At 38.4% G+C, this 26,547-nt stretch overlaps 2 protein-coding genes across 3 annotated transcripts in view; one reads left to right on the forward strand and one right to left on the reverse strand.

Moving 5' to 3' along the window:
• Positions 1 to 26,547, forward strand: part of ATG10 (autophagy related 10) — a 277,457-nt gene that overhangs the window by 41,319 nt on the left and 209,591 nt on the right. The window lies entirely within an intron of this gene.
• On the reverse strand, positions 23,769 to 24,874 carry LOC101122692 (high mobility group protein B2-like). The gene has a single exon (XM_042250728.2). The coding sequence runs from the start codon at positions 24,751 to 24,753 to the stop codon at positions 24,130 to 24,132; it is 624 nt and encodes a 207-aa protein (XP_042106662.1). The 5' UTR covers positions 24,754 to 24,874; the 3' UTR covers positions 23,769 to 24,129.

A 26,547-nucleotide genomic window follows, 5' to 3' on the forward strand; every position in this document is an offset into this window, starting at 1 on the left:
AAATAATATAAGATTGAGTCTTAATTATCTGAAGTTTCAAATTCTAATAACTGAAAGCATCTAAAAGTATAGAATGGAACCAAATTGTTTTTAAGGATCCCTGATATATCAGTTGTGGGCTTTCTTGGTGGCTTAGTGGTAAAGAACCCACCTGCCAATGCAGGAGATGCAGGTTCGATCTCTAATTCTGGAAGATCCCCTGGAGAAGAAATGGCAACCCACTCCAGTATTCTTGCCTGGGAAATCTCATAGATAGGGGAGCCTGGCGGGCTACAGTCCATGGGGTTACAAAGAGGTTGGACATGACTTGTTGACTAAACAACAACAATAGCAACAATATATCACTTAGGTATTACAGCATAATAAATCATTATAAAGCTTAGTGGTTTAAAACAACCATCATTTATTATTTCTCAAATATCTACCAATTGGCCAGACTATTCTGCTAATCTATGGTAGGCTCAGTTGATGTCCACAGGGCTTACTTAGGTATGTACTAGATTGGCCAAAATGATCCATTGGGTTTTTCCATAACATCTCCAATGGATCATTTTGGCCAACTCAATACAATCCAGCTGAGTTGGATTGGCTCCCAGTTGGCTGGGAGCTGGCTTGTCTAAGAGGGCCTCACAAAGAGGGGTGATTCAGCCTAGTTCTGTGTTTCAGCAGTTTGGCCTGAGCTTGTTCTCATGGTAGTGGTTAGGGTTCAAATGAAGAAAGTAGAAATACTCAAGCACTCTTTCAGACCTCAACTTGAGCTTTCCTTGGGGTGGGGGGGGGGGTCAAGCTCAGAGTCAGTGTGGAAAGGCACTGCTGAAGGACAACGATATAGGGAGGTGTAAGAAACCGGACTCACTAAGGGTCGCAAAGAGTCGGATATGACTGAGCAACTGAATAACAACAACAAAGACAATTGATCAGCAACACTTATCGAGTGAGAAAGAAGATTCCACACAGGAGTGCTAAGAGCAGTTACTGGAAAAAATAAATCCATTTCATATTTTTGCTCAGAGAAGTAGACCCCTTAATCATTGATTATAATTGATTTGAACTACATAGGCTCTTAAGACAGAGACTGTTTCTTCTATATATTCTTTCTATTGTATGAGTTTACCCCAATCTTTAAATATTTAAAGATTGAGTTTACTCCAGCCTTTAAAGTCATTGTTTAAAGATTCTGATGTTTTAATTTGGGAGGTCACACTGAATTTAAATATATGTAATCTGCACAATAGATCGGTAGGTAGTATCTAAATTTCATATACAGAAAATGTATGGAATTTGGACATGAATGGCAGAAGTATAATAAGGAAAGTTATAAGAGGTTGCCTCTGGGTAGGCTGACCAGAGAATGGGGAGGAGTGAAAAGGGGTTGTTGATTTTTGTTAACTGCTGTTTAGTATAGTTTGACTTTTTAAATTATGTACTAAATTATTTTGATTAGAATGAGTAAAGTTTTTTCTAAAGAGGAAAGTCCATTTTCAAAGCACGATCATTGTGCTGTTATTTACATATAATATCTCATTTAATTTAATCCCCAGAACATCTTTATGAGTTAGCAGTTATTGTATCTACTTCAGATGAGGCATGGGGGCCTAGAGAAGTTAAGTGACTTGTCCAAGGTTACCTGGTCTTTATGTAAAAGGCAGTGTCAGTGTTGGAACCAGCGTGTGTCTGCTTCTAAAGACTATGGACTTAACCCTCAGCTTGCAGTTTAATACTGAATTCATCTAACTCAGTTAGAAGCTAAAGTTTAATCTGCTCTATACCAGAGGCCCATGTTATTTTGTAGCTGAGAGAAGAGAACTGGGATATATATTTTTTCTTCCTACTTTGAAATTTTAGTTGCTTCTTAAAAACACCTAGGCTTGATATGGAAAAATAGCAGTTGAGCAAATTCTTCCAGTGAGAATATGATGACTATCTGGCATGTCTAAATTTGCTCTGAGGAAAAAGCTTTTATTTAATAATTTCAGTATTAGATGCTTGGATTTTAGATATTGGATTATAATAACACCTATGTTTAGATTTTTATTAAAAGATCTATTTGCAATAAAGGAAAGCATTTATAGTTAGGAGTTTGATTAAGATGAACTGTTTTGTTTTCATGAATTTTTCAAGTTATCAGTATCCAGGTTTATTAGCTTTAGGTGTTAAATTGGGTACAAACTTCATATACTAATTGCCCTTAACAGTTGCTGTAGCTATTTATTGCAAAATGTCATTGAAAAGACAGATTTAATGTATTAGTTTAGTATACATGGTGATTTAAAGATTAGAATATGTTAAATAAACTGTGTTAGAAATTATAAATAAACTAAAATGAGTAAAATTATCCTTAAATTGTTAGACAAGTCTTCGCATTTAATGTTACATTAATGAGTTTTGTACAGAGACTGTTTAGAATAAAATCTCTTTTTCATCAGATATTGCACATATGCCTTCACTGTTTGCTTTTCTTCAAAGTAAAACTTAATGAAACAGCTAATAAAACCCAATTTTGCTCCTGATTCTCAAAAGAGGCAAGCCCTTGAAGTGCACCCACTGTTTATTCTTTTGCACTGGTTTTTGCTACTTTTCAGCATGTAAATTTTCCTGTAATGGAAAACAGTCAAAGCTATTAAACCGTTTCTTCCAAGTTTTATAAACCCAGTGTTTATTTCTTATTTGTAAAGCAATTGCACAATGGAAACATGCTTTGCACACATACAGAGATGTTTTGTTTGGTCTCAGATCTTCATGCTCACCTCCTGCTGACTTCAGGAGGGTGTAGTGCATGTGCATTTAAATGGATCTTTATTATGTAAATAATCAAGAACCAGAGTATGGGTTTTAACTACCCTAAAAAAATGAGAGGTTTCAAAATGAAAGGCATGTGTAAAACACCTAGACTGTGTTACTCTCATAAACCTGAAAGTATATTCAATTAGTGAATGGCTTATGAAAAAGGATCATCTTCTATGAATTAGAAATCTATAGATGGCAGATGTGTATATGCCCCAAGTGGCTTTCTCACTAACCATAGCTTATGGTATTCTCTATCTTCATGCATCTTTATGGGGAAGGTTGTTTGACTCTGGTGATAGGATGGAGGTAGATATTTGGGTTGGGATAAGAGAGGCAGTGCTACTCAGTATGGTCCTATATTGGTACCAATGCAAGGAGATAAGTAAAGAAATTGAAAACAAGTATTTAGAAACTTGTGAGTAATTTGACAGAGTAATTTTATATCTGTCAAATATAATTTTAAAAAAAGATACTGATTATGGGAGAGGCTATGCATGAGTGGGGGCAGGGGATTTATGGGAAATCTCTGTACCTTCATTTCAAATTTGCTGTGAACCTAAAAGTACTCTAAAAAATAGTTCTTCTTCTTCTTTTTTTTAAATTGGGGCTCATATTTTGTATGCTTTGGATTTTTCTATTTAATTTTTTTTTCCTGGTAATTCATTTTTAGTGTTTTTCACAAAAGTATGTCTATGACAGATTGGAAATAAAAATCCTGATCTTTCACCACAGATGGTTTGAAAAGCATTTGGTCTAAGATGAGATTTTCAAATGTTGATTTATGTCCTTTTGCCCCATTACGTAACATTAGATATTAAAATTTGAATAAAAAGTAATTGCCATACCCTAACAAAAAAGCTTGATGACATCAAATGGTTACTGAGCTAAGTGCTGGAAAGTGGACCCCGAAGTGGAAATATCCTTTAAATCTTATTTAATTTTGGTTGCACTGGGTCTTTGTTTTTGCATGTGGGCTTTCTATAATTGTAGTGAGCAGGGGCTGCTCTTTGTTGTGGTGTGTGGGCTTCTCACTGAGGTGGCTTCTCTTGTTGAGGAGCGCAGGCTCTAGACACATGGGCTTCAGTAGTTGTGGCCCACGAGCCTTAGTTGCTCCACAAAGTGTGGAATCTTCACGGGCCAGAGATTGAACCCAAGTCCTCTGCACTGGCAGGAGGATTTTTATCCACTGTACCACCAGGGAAGTCCTGAAGTGGAGATATTCTGATTCCTATGAAGAGCAGGTCGTTATGCTCTAGTGACCATTGAGTGAAAGTTGGTGTTGATATTCTCATAAGAAAATCTAGTAAGAAAAACCTGACTAGGATCTTGTGTCCAAATGGAAGTAGGCCCTTGCCAAAATATATTTTTAAAGATTAGGGTAGATTTGGACTTCCTTTGTGGTCCAGTGGTTAACACTCTGCGTTTCCATTGTAGGGGGCACAGGTTCTTTCTATCCCTGGTTGGGGAACTAAGATTTGTATGCTCTGTTCAGTTCAGTCACTCAGTCATGTTTGACTCTTTGTGACCCCATGGACTGCAGCATGCCAGGCTTCCCTGTCCATCACCAGCTCCCGGAGCTTGCTCAAACTCATGTCCATCAAGTCAGTGATGCCATCCAACCATCTGATCCTCTGTTGTCCCCTTCTCCTCCTGCCTTCAATCTTTCCCAGCATCAGGGTCCTTTCCAAAGAGTCAGTTCTTCACATCAGGTGGCCAAAGTATTGGAGTTTCAGCTTCAGCATCAGTCCTTCCAATGAATACCCAGGACTGATTTCCTTCAAGATTGACTGGTTTGATCTCCTTGCAGTCCAAGGAACTCTCGAGAGTCTTCTCCAATATAACATTTCAAAAGCATCAATTCCTCAGTGCTCAGCTTTTCTTTATGGTACAATTCTCACATCCATACGTGACTACTGGAAAAACCATAGTTTTGACTAGATGGACCTTTGTCGGCAAAGTTATATCTCTGCTTTTCAATATGCTGTCTAGGTTTGTCATAGCTTTTCTTCCAAGGAGCAAGTGTCTTTTAATTTCATGGCTGCAGTCACCATTTGCAGAGATTTTTGGAGCCCGCCAAAATAAAGTCTCTTACTGTTTCCACTGTTTCCCCATCTGTTTGTCATGAAATGATGGGACCAGATGCCATGATCTTACTTTTCTGAATGTTGAATTTTAAGCCAACTTTTTCACTCTGCTGTTTCACTTTTATCAAGAGGCTCTTTAGTTCTTCGTTTTCTGCCATAAGGATGGTATCATCTGCTTATCTGAGGTTATTGATATTTCTCTGGCAGTCTTGATTCCAGCTTGTGCTTCATTCAGCCCAGCATTTCGCATGATATACTCTGTAAATGAGTTAAATAAGCAGGGTGACAATATACAGCCTTGGCATACTCCTTTTCCTATTTGGAACCAGTCTATTGTTCCATATCCAGTTCTAACAGTTGCTACTTGACCTGCATACAGATTTCTCAGGAGGTAAATAAAATGGTCTGGTATTCCCATCTCTATAAGAGTTTTCTACTGTCTGTGGTGATCCACACAGTCAAATGCTTTGGCGTATTCAGGAAAGCAGAAATGGATATTTTTCTGGAACTCTCTTGCTTTTCTGATGATCCAGTGGAGGTTGCAATTTGATCTCTGGTTCCTCTGCCTATGCTCTGTAGCATGCCCCCACCTCCAAAAAAAAAAAAAAAAAATCACAGTAGGTTTTAGGTGGAGGAAAGGAAAGAACAGAGAAAGCTGAGTTATGTACTTGGCGGCAATTTTGATGGATCAGAAACTTTGGACCACGGTAATAGGGTATAATGTGGGCCTGGACAACAAAGAAGAGGTAATAATGGAAGAGCATCAGTTGACAAGTTTCATTTACTTCTCACTTTTACTTAGTGTATCTTGGTGCTACTACAAATCATTTTGAGGCATGCCTCTTTTTATGCATTTTATTCATCGCTGATACCTGGACAAGCAATCAGAATATAAAGCTGAGACTTATGTGTTATATAACCTCAAGTCATAAAAATGTTCATAGGTCATAGAAATAGGGGTTTACAGTTAGAAGGTCATATCATTCACCTTGTTACGAATACTGTTTCTGTTAAGGTTGTTTATGAGGCATTAGTTTTTTGGTAGTCATTCTCTGGGTCCTGCCTTTGAGAATGGGGTGTGCCATAAGGGAGATGTCCTGAGCATAGCATGCAAGAAGCATAGGTCTCAATCGCTGATTGAGCTGGGATGAGACTTACCCAGAGGATTGTCCAAGAATATGCTGAGTTTGGTAGAGAGATAAACAGATACAGGAGAAAGCTGAAAGTTGACTTACTAGATCAGAGCTTCCTAATTGCCATGCCATGTACATTGCTGTGCTGTGCACAGGCTATGGGTTAAATCAAGATAGTACGGTCATTGTGTTTTGTATACTTGTTCAGAAATTTATAGTAATTAAAATGATATTTGAGTTCCATTTGAATAGCTCCCTATGTAAAACTCTATAAATTCACTAATTATTTTGGATTGAAAAGCTTTAGGTGTGGTACTTGTGGCCTGGAAATTCTCTGTAGTATCCACATCACATTATACATACCCTTGATGTTAGACCTGGAGTCATTCCAGTATGTCTGATTATAAGCTTGTGATATATTTATTAGTAAGCTTTTAAAAATTCTTAAAATTGTGATAAATAACAAAAGTATATAAAACATAAAGTATACCATTTTTAGCATTTACATTAAAATATTTTTAAATTATGGGAAAAATATTAACCCAGTTTTAAGTGGCCCAGAACTGTACAAAAAGATAAAGTGAAGTCGCTCAGTCATGTCCAAGTCTTTGTGACCCCATGGACACCAGGCTCCTCCGTCCATGGGATTTTCTAGGCAAGAGTACTGGAGTGGGTTGCTGTTTCCTTCAATGACCCAAATAATCACAATGGTGTGATCACTCACCTAGAACCTGACATCCTGCAATGTGAAGTCAAGTGGGCCTTAGGAAGTATCACTACAAACAAACCTAGTGGAAGTGATGGAATTCCAGTTGAGCTGTTTCAAATCCTAAAAGATGATGCTGTGAGAGTGCTGCACTCAATATGCCAGCAAATTTGGAAAACTCAGCAGTGGCCACAAAACTGCCAAAGGTCAGTTTTCTTTCCAATCCCAGGGAAAGGCAATGTCAAAGATGTTCAAACTACTGCACAATTTCACTCACCTCACATGCTAGCAAAGTAATGCTCAAAATTCTCCAAGCCAGGCTTCAGCAATATGTGAACTGAGAACTTCCAGATGTTCAAGCTGGTTTTAGAAAAGGCAGAGGAACCAGAGATCAAATTGCCAACATCTGCTGAATCATTGAAAAGCAAGAGACTTCCAGAAAAACATCTATTTCTGCTTTATTGACTATGCCAAAGCCTTTGACTATGTGGATCACAATACACTGTGGAAAATTCTGAAAGAGATGGGATTACCTGACCACCTGACCTGCCTCTTGAGAAATCTGTATGCAGGTCAAGAAGCAACAGTTAGAACTGGACGTGGAACAACAGACTGGTTCCATATAGGAAAAGGAGTATGTCAAGGTTGTATATTGTCACCCTGCTTATTTAACTCATTTGCAGAGTACATCATGTGAAATGCCAGGTTGGATGAAGCACAAGCTGGAATCAAGACTGCCAGGAATAATATCAATAACCTCAGATATGTGGATGACACCACCCCTATGGCAGAAAGTGAAGAAGAACTAAAGAGCCTCTTGATGAAAGTGAAAGAGGAGAGTGAAAATCTGGCTTAAAACTCAACATTCAAAAAGTGAAGATCATGGTATCCGATCCCATCAGTTCATGGCAAATAGATGAGGAAACAATGGAAACAGTGAGAGACTTTATTTTGGGGGCTCCAAAATCACTGCAGACGGTGACTGCAGCCATGAAATTAAAAGACACTTGCTCCCTGGAAGAAAAGCTATGCCCAACCTAGACAGCATATTAAAAGTGAAGACATTAATTTGCTGACAAAGTCCGTCTAGCCAAAGCTATGGTTTTTCCGGTAGTCATGTATGGATGTGAGAGTTGGACTATAAAGAAAGCTGAGCGCCGAAGAATTGATGCTTTTGAACTGTGGTGTTGGAGAAGACTCTTGAGAATCTCTTTGACTGCAAGGAGATCCAATCAGCCCATCCTAAAGGAAATCAGTCCTGGTTGTTCTTTGGAAGAACTGATGCTAAAGCTGAAACTTCAATACTTTGACCACCTGATGTGAAGAACTGACTCATTGGAAAAGACCCTGATGCTAGGAAAGATTGAAGGCAGGAGGAGAAGGGGACGACAGAGGATGAGATGGTTGGGTGGCATCACCAACTTGATGGACATGAATTTAAGCAAACTCTGGCAGCTGATGATGGACAGGGAAGACTGGCATGCTGCAGTCCATTTGGTCGCAGGGAATTGGACACCACTGCACAACTCAACTGAACTCAACTGAAAGTAGTACATTTTGGCAGTATTCAGTACATTCATATTGTTGACAGTCATTACTAGTGCCCTTCTCCAGTACTTTTTCATCTTAGTAAACTGAAACTCTTTACTCACAAAATATCTCCTTCCACCCAGCCCCAGGTAACCACCATTCTACTTTCTTTTCTATGAACTTGACTGCTACCTCATTTAAGTGGAATCATGTATTTGCCCTTTTATGCTGGGGTCCAGCCCTGGTGGATCCAGGGTAATCCGAAGGGGGGAACGGCGTGGCGTCTTAGAAAGAATTACTTAATTAGAAATATAAGAGAGATTAGGAAAGAATAGTATAGTAGGAAAATTTGGTGGAGAAAAGAGGCTGAATAACTTGGTTTATGTGGAAAGCCAATAAAGTTCCAGACGAGGAACTTGCACCATCTACGTTAGTCCACTGGCGTCCTCTTGAATAGTGGGGGGTGCCCCACCTTGGGCTCCCTCTCGCGTGGATCTTAGAAGCTGGGGCAAGTAAGTATACATGGCGAGCCTCCACGCCCCAGATGGGAATTCAGCCAGAAAATAGAGTAAGAAAAGAAGACATGGGGGAAACCAGTCTTTCCAATGACTACCCCCACCCCCATTGTTCGGAAAGGCCTTATATACTCTTGATTTTACATAGAGATCAATGGATAATACAAAATTATGCAGCGTCAGCAGCCCTGACTCTTATTGAGACCAGGCTTTCTCTCTGCATACCTAGTTGTATACACAAGTCTTAGGTGATTTACATCATCTTCTGGCCAGAAGGCCAATTAACATTTTACAGCCCTTTTCTGATAAGGGTTTGTCAACCGGAAGACTTATTTATGTTGTTCTTCCCAAAGTCTGGTGCCACTCTCAGAAAGCACTAAATAAAGTTACATTCTTACATATCAAAGACACAACAGTTTACAACAATGAAAGAAGTACAGTGATTTATAACAAAGAGAAAGTTAATTAACTCAAAAGTCTAGTGTTGCTAACATCAAAACTACTATATTCCTATTTCTGCATCCCGATTTCATTGATTATTATCCTTCAGGTGCCTAAAAGATAAAGAATATGGAGGCCTGGCAGCAGTCATTGAGTCAACAGTGAAAACCCGTTACCAATATAATTTTTAGCTCTTTAGAAAAGGCTCCGTATCTTTAAGATGCTTTAAGCTTCGTGCCTCTCAAGGTTGGGGGCCGGAAACAATTCACAAGTTTGTAAAAGTCCCCGACTGTTAGGCAAGTTAGAGAGCCATCAAAGGGGTTTGAGCTGAAACATTCTTTTTATATGTAGGAGACTGTTAACTGGAGACTGTTAACTGGAGCTCTGAATTAACTCTTTCCAGAGAAAAGGTGGTAATGTCAGAAGAGTATAGTATAGCAGACAGTAAACAGACAGATTTTGGTTTCCGGGTAGATGCTCAGGAAAACCCAGGGGGAACCCCTGAAGCCAGATCATGCCTTTGCGTTTTGTCGGGCTTCCTTCCTCATGATCTTTGCCATGGGCGGGATTCCTCACGCTGGCTCCCGGCATTTTTACAACTGGTTTATTTTGCTTTAGCATAATGTCCGCAGGGTTCATTCATGTTATAGAATATGTTATAATTTTCTTCCTTCTTAAGGCTGAATAATATTGTAAATATACTATGTTTCATTTATTCATTCATCTTTTGATGGATATTTGGGGTGCTTCCATCTTTTAAGATTTTGTTTTTTAATGCATGTAAATATTTTAATTTTAATTTCAATTTAGTTTGGTATCAACATCATCACCATCATTTTATAATTTTTCTGACTTAGAGCTTATATATGATCATTTTTATTACTTTTATTATCATTTTCTCATACTGTTACTAAATAAAACATTAATTTTATTGCTTTTTAATTTGCTTACTTACTTTACTTAGTTTTTGCTTTTGGTGTTAATAATTAGCCAAAATCACATTCTTGTTAGAATTTTATAATAAAATATGTTTGTTTTTAGAAATTAAAAAAATTTTTTTAAAAATTCAGATAATAATATAATGTAATTTAATTAAGATGATTCATCAAAAGGCTTTCTAGTTCAGAAGATAAATTATCAAAATATTTTAATCATATACAAGTTTATGCAATATTTTTAAAATATTTCAAAGTTTTAATTTTTTGGATTGAACAAAAGGCAATGATTATTCATTTGAGTTTACATGAAGTTTGTTTTTAGAACATTTTAATTAGCATAGATTCCTATTCCTGTAAGTAGATTTTATGTAGTTGTAAAAACCTATTGGCCCTATTAGTTCTTCTAATATTTGTTCATATATTAGTTCATTGTAATATTTAAGGACTTCCGTGGCTAAGACAGTAAAGAATCTGCCTGCAATGCAGGAGACCTGGGTAGATCTCTGGGTCAGGAAGATCCACTGGAGAAGGGAATGTCTACCCACTGTTGTATTCTTGCCCGGAGAATTCCATGGACAAAGGATCCTGGCAAGCTATAGTTCATGGGATCACGGAGTTGTACACAACTGAGTGACTAACACTCTCACTTTCATAATATTTAAAGAATATTTAAATTTTACAGGTATTGTACTTAGTTTTCAATAAGTTTCACAAAGAAATACAGTATCAAAAAAACTTGAAGTCACTGCTGCTGTTGCTGCTGCTAAGTCACTTCAGTTGTGTCCGACTCTGTGTGACCCCCATAGATGGAAGCCAGCCAGGCTCCCCTGTCCCTGGGATTCTCCAGGCAAGAACACTGGAGTGGGTTGCCATTTCCTTCTCTAATGCGTGAAAGTGAAGTCGCTCAGCTGTGTCTGACTCTTAGCAACCCCATGGACTGCAGCCTAACAGGCACCACCATCCATGGGATTTACCAGGCAAGAGTACTGGAGTGGGGTGCCATTGCCTTCTCCGTGAATTCACTAATTAGGTAATGAAATGAGAATTATCTCCACCTTTGATGTGTGTGCTCTGTAACTTTTTCCCCCTTAGCTTAAATGCCTTCCTGGAAAGAAAAGTTATCAGATGAAGACAAGATATCAAGCAAACTGCACTGACACTTCACCTTTGAAACTCATCCTGTTCAAGAAAAGACTGGAACTTTTTAAAATTTTGCAAAAACAATGCAAAAATCAAAGCTATTTTGAGATTGTTTCTAACAGTAAACTATTTCAATTTATTTAGGTCAAGGTAAAAAATAGAACAAAACAGTTAAGTGGTCACATCATTAAAAGCTGAAGCCAAACTGCCTTGCACTAGGATGGAAGCCCTCATTTGACCAGCCAGGCTGGAAACTTGCACGTAAAGCAAAAGAGGTAGAGGTAGCACTATCAGATGATAATATTTGTAAATGTATTGATGATATGTCATATGGCATAAAGACAAAACTAACCCAGCTGATTATTAAATCAAAGGAGCTTTTATTGCAGGTTAATGAATCGACATGTTAGCAACTGCCAAATTCCAGCACAGTTAGAATTCCTAAAGAGAAATGCTAGGAAGAATATTGGTTCTCTGTAAAGAAGTATCAAAACAAATTACTGGGGATGAAATATAGCAGGTGGTAAATTCATACTTTGAAACAAATAAAGTATTATGGAAACATGCTTGAATTTGTATTATTGGTAGAATGACTGCAGTGACAGGAAGGTATAATGGTTGCACATCAAGAGTCATGAAAATGCTGAGATTCAAATAATATGATGTTTTATTCAAAGAGAAAGTCTTTGTGTAAAAGTTTGCCTGTATATGAGTTTTACATAGTGTGATGTATCAAAAGGGAGAATCTAATGTAACTGAAGCTGCTTGACTCACATCTATTTTTGGCTTCATGTGAAGAAATGGGATTGGAATATGACTTTCCAGTGTTTCATACTAAACAAAGGCCAGTAAATGTCCAGTGAAGAGTTTTGTCAAAGTTTATGAACTAGAAGGAAAATTGGAACCTTTTTTGGTAAGCAATTCTTACTTTGAAAATTTGTTGAAAGATAGTTATTTGACTTGGGGAATTCCCTGGTGGTTCAGTGATTAGGACTCCTCGCTCTCATAAGGCATGCAGGGTGGCAAAACAAAAACCAAAAACTTAATTAGCTGAAAGAATGAACCTAATTAGTAGAAAATTACCAGGATCTCATGATAATGTATTCACATATACTGATAAAGTTTATGGATTCAAGTCAAAAATTCAGCCTTGGAAATGAGGAATTAAGAAAGATTCACTTGTAGTATTTAGTCAGCGTTGCTAAAGGGTTTCCCTGGTAGCTCAGTTGGTAAGGAATCTGCCTGCAATGCAGGAGATCTGGGTTTGATCCCTGGGTCAGGAAAATCGCCTGCAGAAGGAAATGGCAGCCTACTCCAGTATTCTTGCCTGGAAAATCCCGTGGACAGAGAAGCTTGGCAGGCTCCAGTCCATGGGGTCGCAAGAGTCAGACAAGACTTTGTGACTGAACTACCACCATTTAGTCAGTGTCACAGTTTGAATAGTAAAGAATAATTATTAAGACAAGTAGAGCAACATCTTGTATACTTAAGGAAAAGCTACTTCATTGGTTAAGGAGTGTGATTTCAGTTGTAGTTACAATTTATTCATATTATCATAAGAACTTTTCACATTTCATTTGTTGACGAAAGTAAAGGAAGATCTGTTTGTTTTACTGGATGTTGACACTTTTGAAGTCCAGTTTAGATTTGAATCATCCGAGTTAGTGATGAGAAAGGAGTTTCCATCATTTGGAGAAAAGTGATAAATAATCCTTTATATAGAGACAGAAAGTAGATTAGCCTGGGGCTGGGAATAGGAATAGGAATTGACTATAATAATTATATAGTATAAAGAAAATATGTTTAAGATTTCTTAACTAGGTTTCATGTAGACACTACTAAATATCCCTCTGTTTACTTCATTATACTTTTCAAACATGAATTTTTATGTGTCGTGATGTGAAACGGGTTAGGAAGCACTGGACTGAATCATATGACAGGAAGGCTGAGGCAGAAATGTCAACTATGATGGGTCCCAAATTCAATATCTAAGAGTTATCAGAAAATGGGGTGAAAAGCAAGGACTGAGAGAGGCTAAAGTTTCAGGGTGTATATTTACCAGCTGGGCAAGTGCAGTGTCATGTCTCCTTGATGTGAGGGATAAGGGCCCGCAGTAGTATGGCAGAATGGGTAGGTGGCAGAAGGTTGATGAACCAGACTAAGCTGGCTTAAGCCAAATTGCTGTTCAGACAGTTTCTAAATTATGTAGAAGAGTCAAGGCCTGCAAGGAGAAATATGTTATCTTAGCCTCCTCTGACTCACTCATGGGGATTGATCACAGTAAGTTAACACTTTAAGGAGAAGCCTGCTTTTTAGAAAAAACACTCATTGACAATTTCTTGTTAGGTTCTAACTCAGGGTTTGTTTTTTTTTTTAAAACTGGTTGGTAATGATATTCATTATTATCCCCACTTTATACATGAAGAAACTGAGGTCATACTTATTCAAGGTAGAACTGGGATATGAACTCAGGTAGTGTGATTTTCAAGTCTGTATACTTAACTCTATGCCATACTGTTTCTCAAGTCTGTAGTGATCCTAACTACCCATCTCCTGTTAAACTCCCACCCTGGTCTCAGGCAGATTGTTCTTATGGCCTGGCCTTTTGCTGTAGAGGATGTGGCCTGAAATGGATGCTATAGTAGGGCCTCCCTGAAGACTGCAATCAGATGTTGTTGGGTACCACTTCAGTTGCTTGTTTGGGTGAAAGCTATAGAATATAGTCTGATCTTATTATTATCAGAACATTTACTCTGTACTAGCCCATCATTTATGTAGCTCTGGTGGCCACTAACCAAATGTGGCTATTCAAATTGAAATTCAAATTAAGTAAAGTTAAATAAAATGAAAAACATGGTTTCCTAGTTGGACTTGCTGCATTTCAAGTGGCTACTGCCTACCATTTTGTACGGCACAAAGAACATTATTATCTTTGCTACTGGCTTTGTTGGACAATAGCATTCACACTGGTCTCCCTCTTCGAGTCTGCTCCCTCAGAAGTGAGAGCTCAATTCCTGTTGTTTCTAACTCCTTAGGCTGCCTTCCTTCAGTGACTGGCCCCAGGGATTCTGTCTTTCCTCATAATATGAAAGATAGTGATACCAGAAAATAATAGATTTTTGTAGTCATTAGTTGGTGGTTCATACAAGATTTACTTTCTTAAAACAGTTCTGCAGTATTGTTGACCTTGTTCTCCTTACCTTTTCCTGCAAGTATAGGAATTACGAACTGAGTTCTAAGAAATCCCTTCATGACAGCTTGTCACACTTTGGCTCCTATTGAACCTGAAGGCACCTATATCTGTTGTGTTTGCTGTTAAGCAAGAGCTCCTGTACTTGTGTAGCTGGGTTTTGAGCCTAGTTTTAGGATTTTGCTTTTATTCATGCTAAGTATCATCTTATTTTTACCTGACTGAGATTTTTTTTTAAATTAAGTCTTGATTTGATCATCTGATAAGCCATTATTATTATTATACCTAGCTTTGATAAGCATACCTTTGTAGGCTGGCTAAAAGAAGTCATGTCAAATTAATCTGTTTTGTTTTGAGAAGGTTATGGGATTGGCAGGATGCTATAGAAGGAGTAGAATAACTTAGAATGCTTTCATGGGTGGGCCATTAGGTGAATAAGGACTGCAGAAAGCATAATGAATTTGAAAAACCTGAGAATATTTAGTCTGGAGAAAGATAAACTATTTTAGATGTTCAAAGAACTGTGTCGAGTGAGTGCTGTTGATCAGAAGGAGAATTTATTGTTATCAGAGGAAGTTTTCAAGGTTAGTTATGAGAAGTATAAAGTGTTGTTAGAATGTTCAGGGCAACACAAATGCTCCCAAGACCTTGGAGCAGCACTGCATAAGAAGGGGTAACTGCAGGATATTTCCATTCTTGCAACCACAAAAGTGAAGTGAGCCAAAAAACACAGTGGGAATTAAATGAAGTAGGGTTAAGTTTTCATTAAAGGCTGTGCCGTGCATTCACCACTCCTGGTTTCCCTGGCAACAAGGCTCCCTCGCATTCTAATGACATTATAATGAGAAAAAAAACACATGCAAATGCAGTAAATAGTAATTAGAGGCAGAGCCATACATGAAGCAGTGAGCTCTACCTTGGGAAGGTCTGAGAAGGAGCTGGTGAAGGGTTTATACTGAAGACAAAGAAGGAGATGATGAAAAATGAGTTATGTACAAGAGTTAAGTTGAGTCTACATGGAATGTGCTTTAGTATTTGTCTCCTGCAAATACCTGTTTTTCCTCCAGGCAGAATTTAGTCAAAGTCAGAAGTCATGCAGTTATACATCCACATTGTCTAAACCTTTCTACCTGTTGGCGTCATTAAATGGAAAGAGTCTTAGCTGTATTTGCTTTAGACTCAGAGCAACTGTAGCAACCTATGGTTTGGAATGCTCTCCCTGCCCACATGGGGCAGGGCTGGACTGGCCCAGACAAGACAGTAGGGCCACAATATGTAGCCAAGAGTCAGTCTTAGTGAAGAGAGTCTTACATCTGTATTACTTTGGATGAGACAAGTAGGGCCAGTGAGGACTATATTTGGTTAATAAAAGGTGGCACATGCTGTCTGTGTCACTGGAACTGTGTCAGGAGACACTAGGTGACTGCCTCTCTCAGGTGTGATAGGTAGGGCTTTAGGTTTGTCTAAATGGGTAGACCCAGACTCTATGAATCTGCTCGATTTCATTCTCTTCCATTTATTTCATTTTATTCAGGCTCTTCTGTCTTTTCTATTTTTATTGCCACATGTCTGTGTATCTTTCTTGGAAATTGCTAGAAAATGTTATATTGCCTGCTTCACATTATCCCAATTCTTTGATTTATCTTTTTGGTGTCAGCTGAATAAAAATTACAGTAAATAGCCTTTGAGATCCATAAATGTTTACTGTTCTTTTTCCTTCTCTAAATTAAAAAAAAGTTTAAAAATTTCACAGGAAATACACATATACTTTTGTAAAAATCTGCACTAGTATACTATTAAAAATTTAACTAATATGTACACATAATATGTCAAAATGTTTTACGTGCCTTTCAGTTACCTCTTACCTCCCTGCCAACTTCTAGGCCTGAACTTCTGTTTAGAGAAAACCAGTGTTAACAGTCTGGGGGATAAACTTCAAAATTACTTCCTATGCACTCATATGTATGGTTATTATATTATAGCATATAAGACGCTTACTCCTTGGAAGAAAATTTATGACCAACCTAGATAGTATATTCAAAAGCAGAGACATTCCTTTGCCGACTAAGGTCTGTCTAGTCAAGGCTATGGTTTTTCCTGTGGTTATGTATGGATGTGAGAGTTGGACTGTGAAGAAGGATGAACACCAAAGAATTGATGCTTTTGAACTGTGGTGTTGAAGAAGACTCTTGAGAGTCCCTTGGACTGCAAGGAGATCCAACCAGTCCATTCTGAAGGAGATCAACCCTGGGATTTCTTTGGAAGGAATGATGCTAAAGCTGAAACTCCAGTACTTTGGCCACTTCATGCGAAGAATTAACTCATTGGAAAAGACTCTGATGCTGGGAGGGATTGGGGGCAAGAGGAGGAGGGGACGACAGAGGATGAGATGGCTGGATGGCATCACTGACTCGATGGACCCGAGTCTGAGTGAACTCCGGGAGTTGGTGATGGACAGGGAGGCCTGGCGTGCTGGGATTCATGGGGTTGCAAAGAGTCGGACACGACTGAGTGACTGAACTGAACTGAACTGAACTATCAAGACATTAATCATATCTAATACTTACTGAGTGATTACTATTGCTGGACACGGATCCTTTTTGTATATTTATTTAATCCTTAGAACCACCATTTGAGGGATATTATAAAAGAGAGGAAGGCCAAAAAAAGTTAAATTTGTCCACAGTAACAAGCCAAATTTAAATCTGAGGAAGTCTGATTTGGAACTTATGCTTTCTGTCACCACACTATCCTGCTTGCTCTTCAGGTAACATATATGTAATATGTTTTCTTTTTCCATATATGTGGAATCAGTCATTCCATATGATTGTTCTTAAAGTTTTTTTTTGTTTTTAACAATATCCAGAGGTCATTCCATATCAATAATTTCTATCTGCCAGGCTTTTTTTTTTCAGTTGTTATAATTTGTTCTTTTGTTCAGATGCACCATACTTTAAGCTTCCCTCTACCTATGAACATTTAATTTTCTATGGCAAATGATACTTTAATAAATATTCATGCAAAACAATTTTTATGTATACTTATTCTTATTTCTGTAGAACACATAGTTAAGTAAATTACTTAATGAGAAGGTCTGCTCATTTTACATTTTCAGAGATACTGCAGAATTGCCACAGTCATCACTCCCTTCTTGAACTATTCTTTGGCATTTGAGATGCCAAGCTTGTAGTTTCCTTCTACCTCTCAAGGATTCCTTAGTGGCTTCCTCTGCTGCTTCCTCCTCATCTCCTAATAGCTCAACTCTGGAGTACCCCAGGGCTCAATCTTGGGACTTCTCTTCAACAGTTAGACTCTCTTGAGGAGATCTTACCCACCTTCTTAGCTGTAAATACTATATATGTACTGATGATTCTTGAAATTGTATTTTTAGCACCTGTCATGTCCCTGAACCTCAGACTTTTATATCCAGCAACCTGACATTCCATTTGAGTGTCTATGAGGCAGCGCATTTAACTCATTTTTACTTAACCTTTCCCATCTCTCTCATAACCTACTTTTTCCACATATTTCCCTATCTCAGGAAATATTAGCTTCTGGTTGCTTGGAACAAGAACCTAGAGTCCTCTTTGACATCTCTCTTTCTCTTACAATTCTATTTTTAATCCATCAATAAATCCTATTATCTTAAAAATTTATCCATAATCAACCACTTCTTACCACCTCCACTGTACCACTGTAGCCCAGGCTGCCAAGGTTTCTCACCTGGCCTAGGTGGTACTACTAGTAAAGAATCCACCTGCCAATGCAAGAGATGTGGGTTCAGTCGCTGGGTTGGGAAGATCTCCTGGAGGAGAGCATGGCAACCCACTCCAGCATTCTTGCCTGGAGAATCCCACGGACAGAGGAGCCTGGCAGACTACAGTCCATGGGGCCACAAAGAGTCAGACGTACCTATGCAACTGAGCATATACACACATTGCAATAGCTTCCTAACTAGTGCCCATTAGGAATCTGGTCTCTAAACAGCAGCTAGAGTGATCTTTTTAAAATGTGAGTAGTACTGTATTACTCTGTGGCTCAGAATCCTCCAGTGACTTCCAGCTTTTTGTCAGAGTAAAATCTGAGTGTTTGACCATGACTTCTGTGGCCTAAAGTGTTCCCAGCCCTTTCCTCTCTAGTGTTAAATGCCATCATTCTCCTTTCCATTCTCCCTTCTCCAGTCATATACTATCCCTGCTGTTTTCCACCGTGGAGTCTTGGTGCATCTCATTCCCACTGTCTAGTGTGTTCATAAAGGTAGCTTTATGACTATTCCCTACTTCAAGTCAGATCATCCCTCACCTTATCTGTGAGGTCTTCCTATTTGTCCTCCACCCTATGTAAAATAGCATCTTCCTAACCCTGTCATTTCCAAACCCCTTTACTGTGATTTATTTATTTTTCTTGCACTAAAATCACCTGTTCTACATATTCAGTTGTTACCTTCTCTGACCTGCATCTTTTCCTCTAGAATGCATGCTGCCTGAGGGCAAGAACTGTCTGGTTCACTGCTGTAGTTCAAGGTCCTAGCCCACCACATTATATGAACTAGGTGCTAATATTTATTGAATGAATAAATAAGTAAATGAGAAAACAGACAAAATTTCTCTCCTGACTGGAGCAGTTATTCATATCAATAAGTATATGCCCACTTTCTCATGCTTTCTATAAAATTAGGTATTACTGATCTTTAAAAGTTTTTCAGTCTAAAAGATGAAAAATGATACATTGTTTCAATTTGCATTTTCCTCATTACCTTGGTGTTGAGCATATTTTTACATGCTTATTGGTCAGTAGTGCTTCTAGGAGTTTCTTGTTATGCCCTTTGTCTATTTTACTGTAGCTGTTTATCATTGTAATAGTGATTTGTAGGAGTAACTTCTGTATTATGACTATCAATCTTTCATTTCCTATATGTATTGCAAATATTTTTTCCCAGACTGTCACTTCTCTTTTAACTTTGTTAATAGTATCATTTGTCAAACAGGAGTTTTTAATATTTAATAAATCTGCCAGTTTTTTGCTTTATGTTTTCTAGGTTGGTTTTTTGTTCAGGAAATCTTTTCTAACTACAAATTAAGAAAATATTCTCTTGTATTTTCCTCTAGACCTTTATTATTTTATTTTTTATGTTTAGGGTTTTAATCCATCTAGAATTCATTTGGAGACTGTGAGATGTGGTAATGTAGTTTATATTATTTAATGGTGAATCAGTTGACTTCATTTCATTATTGACGAGTGCATTCTTCCATCTGTGATCTAAATTCTTTTTTTATCATAGATTAAATTTCAGCATATAATTGTGTCTACTTCTAGACTCCATTCTCTAATCCTGATCTATTTTTCTTCTACCATAATAACATAGATTTTAATTAGTACTAGTGCTCTTTAGTTGGTTTTGATATCTGATAATCCTATCATTCATTAAAAAAAATTACCCCATGCATTTTCTTTTAAAATTAATTTTAAAATTACTTTATAGGTTTCATAAGAAAACTTTCTGGGTTTATTTTCATGTCCTATAATACAGTTGTAGAGTTTTCTTGACATAATGGTTTTTTCCTGATATTTTGTTTTGTTATTTTCCTGGATGTTTGACAGTTTGTATTCATACTAGGAATAGTATTTTATTTATCTTTATGATTTTAACTGATTATTGTTACATTTGCAAAGTTACTGATTTTTATATGTTGATCTTTTTTTCTGGCTACTCTCTGAAACTCTCATTTATTTTACTACTTTTTCTGTTGATTCTTTTAAATTATTTAAGCAAACAATGAAATCATTTGCCATGTTAGTCATTTTCTTTAAATACTTTCTTCAGGCAGTGAGTTGGGACACTTACAGAGCTCACCTTGCCTATTTCCTTTTCCTCAGAGATCACTGTCCTACACTGCCTGTGTCCAATATCTGAAAACCCCAATTTCATATTTATTTGGTTTTGTTTTCTAGTTGCTTAAGAATTCTATCATGGCCAGAAGACCAAAGAAACAGATAAATGCAAAAATTCTTGAAGGATACCAATCTGTCCCCTTATTATATGAAATGAAAATTTAATGAATACAGATTTTAGGTTAAGATTCTGTTAGATACATGATCGTCAGTTCAGCTGGATTGTTTCTAAACCTAAGACTGGGAACACAGCAGGTGGATAACATGATTAACTCATGGAAATGAGGGAAGGCTCTCTGAGATTTGTAGCATAAGTGCGGTGAAGTGGTGAGCTTCTGCTCCTTCTGCTCCTTCATTGTGTCCACCGGGCTTTCACACAGGCCCTGCCTTGATGCAGAGGCAACCTGCTAGTGCCACACTATGGGAAGCAGGAGTTCTGATGGAAGATACAGAAGGAGAGGGCATCAGTATAAGAGCTTTAAACATGCACAGGCTTGGAACGGAAATGACTGTGAGGGCAGAGGTTGTGACTCATTGTGGGAAATATGTCAGGAAACTTTTGTTACATTAATAAAAAACGATGAGTGAAGAACATCCTGCCTCTTTCCTTCCTCCTCCTTGCTCTTCTCTGCCTGCAGTGTGTTTGCCATGTGTCTGGTATTGATCCAAGTAGTGGATACTGAATGCCCTTTTTGGCCGGTAGGATGACTCCAGTAAAGTCTTCAGTCTCACATTATCCAGGTCCCACTCATAAAAACAGTGATTGTACTGCAGTGCAGCCTTTTCTGAAAGCTTTCAGTACTTTCATCCCTATTATTGGTCAGAACCCTTTTGGTTTCCAGCAACAACTGTGAGAATCTGCCTTAGTGTCCTCAGGCTGGAGCAGCTTCTGAGAGTCTGGCCCTTCAGCTATTCTGGGCAGGGCGCCTCTGTGCTCGGTGCGGGAGCTGTGGACTGCCATTCTTCCATCTTTTCCTGCCTCTTCACCTGCCCTGGTTGAGTAGTGTCCCCACAGGTTCATGTCCACCCAGAACCTGTGAGTGTGATTTTATTTGAAAATAGAGTCTTTGCAGATATAATCAAGTTAAGATGAGGCCATACTGGATTAGAGTGTGTCCTAAATGTAATCTGACTGATTTCCTTCTAAGAAGAGGGAGATTTAGACACTGAGATACAGACGCATGGTAAAGAAGGCATGTAAATATAGAGGCAAACAACGGAGTGATGTGTCTACAAGTTGACAACAACCAATACCTAGCAGGGAGGCAAGGAAAATTTCTCCCTTAGAGCACAAAGAAAGAGCCTGGCCCTGCCAAACCTTGATTTTGGATTTCTGGCTTCCAGATCTAGACCTGTAAAAGAATTCATCTTTGTTGTTTCCAGCCACCCATTTTGCTATACTTTGTATGCACCCATATCAGGAAGGCCTTGCTCACTTCCTTTCCCACACAGCAGAATCCTTCTTCCAGTTAAAAGTGCTCAAGCTCAGGTACCCTTCATTTCATGAAAAACTAGGAAAGTTAATAAATTATTTATACAACTTTGCAAGGACTGTGTTTTGAAGTGAAAGTGACAATTTGCTACCCTGATAATTCTCTACTGTCTGACTATCAAATTTCCTTCAATTTATTTTATTAAGTATAAAATCACTTTAATACTCTTAATTTTCTTGAATAAGTCCCTTATAACAGATATTTTTATAAAAAGAAATTATTTAGGATAGGAATAAGATTCAGATTAACTTCAAATTTAGAAATCAGGATGGAGAAGGTCAGAACTTGGGTTCATCTTTATGTTTTCTTGTCTATGATATTAGAAAAGCAACTTTGGGAACATTTCATCTAGAGCAAACAAAATATGGTAAAATCTCTATAAAGTTAAGCTGAAAGTAGAAACAAAGAGAGAAACATTTATTTTTCCTACAGCAGGCCCCCACATCCTCCCCTCCAGTCAGTTACAGTTTTAGTTTTGTTGGCCATTCCTCAGGCACAAATAGGCAGGAATGCTCTTGGAAACAAAACCAGATTGTTTAATAAAAAATAGGAGGATACATATGGAGGTCCCACATCCATGAACTGAAAATTGAAAACTTTCAACGGGGGCAAGCTGAAAAAAACCTGAAAAACATTTATTAAAAGTTGAAAGAGAGAAAAGAGAATGAAATCCCACAAAATGATTAATAGTGAAACTTAACATTGTTAACATTTTTCTCTGTTGAAACTGTTATTAAAGAAAATGGGACTAATGTGACCTAAACTTACTTTTGATGCTTTGGCTCCAAAAAGAGAAGGGATTTAGCATTATTTACACTATAACCATTTTTAAAAACTTTGTATGAAATAAGCAGGCTGTGTGTATCAACAATAAGCATGTGTACTCATCTACATCTCCCTCTCCTCAATAAGGTCATCAAATTGGTCCAGTAACTTGCTTTTCTGACCTGACAAATGGTGGATTTTCTTCTCCTCTTTATACCCTGCGATCACTGCCCTTGCTGGGGTTTAACCTGCCTTGGGGGTAGGGGAGACCAATGTGTTCTGCTGCTGCTGCTGCTAAGTCGCTTCAGTTGTGTCCGACTCTGTGCGATCCCATAGACGGCAGCCCACCAGGCTCCTCCGTCCCTGGGATTCTCCAGGCAAGAACACTGGAGTGGGTTGCCATTTCCTTCTCCAATGCATGAAAGTGAAAAGTGAAAGTGAAGTCGCTCAGTCATGTCTGACTCTTAGCGACCCCATGGACTACAGCCTACCAGGCTCCTCTGTCCATGGGATTGTCCAGGCAAGAGTACTGGAGTGGGGTGCCACTGCCTTTGAGCAATGTGTTCTGCTCATCTAAGAAGTTGGCAGGGATTAGAGGTAAAAAGGAGAGTGACTTGGCAGGTCTAAGAGTCCTGCCAGGGAAAGGGAGTAGGACTGATGTGAGAAAACTAACTTCTTACAGAAACAAGCACACTGCTGGGGTTCCCAGCAAGTTTTAATCAATGGAATTTAAAAGTGAAGGCGCTAAGTGATGTAAAACAGTGTCTACTGAAGAAGCAAAGTGAAGGTATACTATAATTAGGTAGTGACCTACGAAAAGCACTGGCCTTGTTTTTGTTTAGCAACTAGATGATAAGTTTAGAAAGGAGAGAAAATAAAAGTTGATATTGTATGCAAGAACATTTTATGGTTCTTAGAGTATTATTGACTGCAGAGAGTGGAAGGAAAGCACAGTATTACTTTTTTTTCTTCATGAAGTGAATTTTTATATTTAATAACTTTTACAAGGAAAAATATATGATCATTATAAAAATTCTAATAATATATAGATATATAAAATACAGTTGAAACTATTTCTTTCCACCTCCTCTGACTCAATTCTTTTTTTTTTTTTTTTTAGGAATAATATATATAATTTTATTACAAAATTTTTTTAAAAAAAAACAAAACGCAACATTCTCATTCTAGAAAACCCAAAAGTTGCTATTGATGCTAATTTCTATGAGTTTGCTGTGCTACCATACACAAGTCAAGAAATTACAGAAACCATTAAATATTTAGAAACATTTATCATCAGAAGCTTGAAACTCTAACTGTATGTAGTAGCCCCTCAAAAGCCACAACTTGCATTTATAAAAAAGTATTTTCTCTACAAAGAATCTTATCAGCTATACAAAAATCTGTACAGTTTTTATACTGAAGCTAATATTGAGCTGCACTTGAATTCACATTCTTAGCAAAACAATTGCCTGAGCACACACGCACACTCCACACACATCATCACAAGATAGCCATTTATTCCTCGTCTTCCTCCTCCTCCTCCTCCTCCTCATCTTCATCTTCTTCCTCCTCATCTTCTGGTTCATTTTTCTTCTTGGAGCCTGTCGGTCTGCCAGGGCCCCTTTTTCCCGCTTCACTCTTGCCCTTGGCACGGTATGCAGCAACATCCTTTTCGTATTTCTCCTTTAGCTTAGCTGCTTTCTGTTCATACGGCTGTCTATCTTTGGCTGACTGCTCAGACCACATTTCACCCAGTTTTTTTGCAGTATCCCCAATGGATAAGCCAGGGTGTTCACTTTTGATCTTTGGGCGATGTTCGGAGCAAAACAGGAAGAAGGCAGATGGAGGCCTTTTTGGAGCGTTGGGATCTTTTTTCTTTCCCTTCTTGTCACCTTTAGGAGGAATATAATTTTTCATCTCCCTGTCGTATCGAGCTTTGTCACTTTTTGCCATGTCTTCGAACTTGGACTTTTCCTTGGCCGACATGGTCTTCCATCTCTCGGAACATTTCTTGGAAAACTCTGCGAAATTGACTGAGGAGTCGGGGTGCTGCTTCTTGTGCTCCTCGCGGCAGGTCTGCACGAAGAAGGCGTACGAAGACATCTTGCCCCGTGGCTTGTTGGGGTCGCCCTTCCCCATGATGATGCTGCTGCTGCGGCGGAGGCTGCCTGTCCACCTGGTGAAAGTTTCCTCAGAGTTCGGCGCAGCGGCCGCTTCTGACCGCTACGCTGCTGCCCTGGCTCCGGCGTGAACTGGTTCCTCTGACCCAATTCTGTAGTTTGTTTTCTATGTACATGTGGATGTATGCACACTTAAAACATTTACATAAATGGGGTCATTGTTTTATAAATTATTTTTTCCACCTAATATTACACAATGGACATCTTTCTTAGTGAGCATATATAGAGTTATCTCATTATTTCTGATAGCTACATAGTATTCCATCATATGGATGATTTAAGTTTGTTTAAAGGATCCCCTATTGGTAAAGAATAACCCCATGTTTATTCTCACAGTGATTCCTGCAACCTTTAACAATATACTTCTTCTTCCTAATATCTAATCTTTGGACAAAAACTATTGATTCCTGCTATGATAGATAAGGAATTTAGTGTACTTATACTATATCCCAGAGAAGGCACTGGCACCCCACTCCAGTACTCTTGCCTGGACAATCCCATGGACAGAGGAGACTGGTAGGCTGCAGTTCCTGGGGTTGCTAAGAGTCAGACACGACTGAGTGACTTCACTTTCACTTTTCACTTTCATGCTTTGGAGAAGGAAATGGCAACCCACTGCAGTGTTCTTGCCTGGAGAATCCCAGGGACGGAGGAGCCTGGTGGGCTGCCGTCTATGGGGTCGCACAGAGTCAGACACAACTGAAGTGACTTAGCAGCAGCAGCAGCATACTGTATCCCACATTCCTTTCTGTTCCTCCTTATTTTTAAAATTAATTATATTATTATTTTTACATCATCAAGCTTTATAATAATTAGATTCTGTTAAGCAACTATAATTACTCCTCTGTGCTTTGTTTATAGGTTGATTAGAACTTTAAACCTAATTAGAGTCTGTAATGAGCATGCTAGTATAAACAAGAGTAACTGCTACTAAATATTCTGATAGAAGGCAGTAGTATAACCCTCGGCCACATGGCTGCTTTAGAGAGAATATTTCAAGTTAAGATCCCACAGATTATCTTTAAGTTTCATACCATGACCACACTAAGAAAGCTCTTTTAAACTGGGCAGGGCTAGAAAACTTCCAATCAAGGAACAGTGCTCACCATGTTTTGTGGTTTAATTCCCTGCTAGTGAACCAATGTGTTCAGTACGCATTCACACCTTAGGTTACACAGATAAAGGCAATAATCATTATGGGTCAATGTTCTGCAAATGGTGAAGCAAGGGATATTGGCCTCTATTGGATGGGACAACACATCTAGAAGATGGAATGCCTTCCCAGAAGGATAGCCTCTGCTTCCTTGTGCACGCCTAGACGTTTCAGTCATGTCCGACTCTGTGTGACCCCATGGACCATAGCCTGCCAGGCTCATATGTCCATGGGATTCTCCAGGCAAGAATACTAGAGTGGGTTGCTGTTGCTTTCTCCAGGGGATCTTCCCAACCCAGGGATGGAACCTGCGTCTCTTATGTCTCCTGCATTGGCAGGCAGGTTCTTTATCTGAGGTGTATCTCCAACTCTTTCCCCAAAAGGTGTTGATGGATTGTTCAGCAATGGCTGTGCCATGTTTAATAAACTCTAAAATACCACAAGTCCAGGGAAAAGATGTACAGAGGTCTTTTTCAAGGGTGAAATATGTTGTACACTTACTTTAGGATTTTTGTTTTCTTAAGTTTTTGGTTTTTTGAATTTTTGCAAGTCAAAGGCCATGAATTGCTTTGACTGGATCTAGTCACTCTTGATATTGAC

Source organism: Ovis aries, chromosome 5, assembly GCF_016772045.2.
Source record: "Ovis aries strain OAR_USU_Benz2616 breed Rambouillet chromosome 5, ARS-UI_Ramb_v3.0, whole genome shotgun sequence".
NCBI classification, from domain to species: Eukaryota; Metazoa; Chordata; class Mammalia; order Artiodactyla; family Bovidae; genus Ovis; species Ovis aries.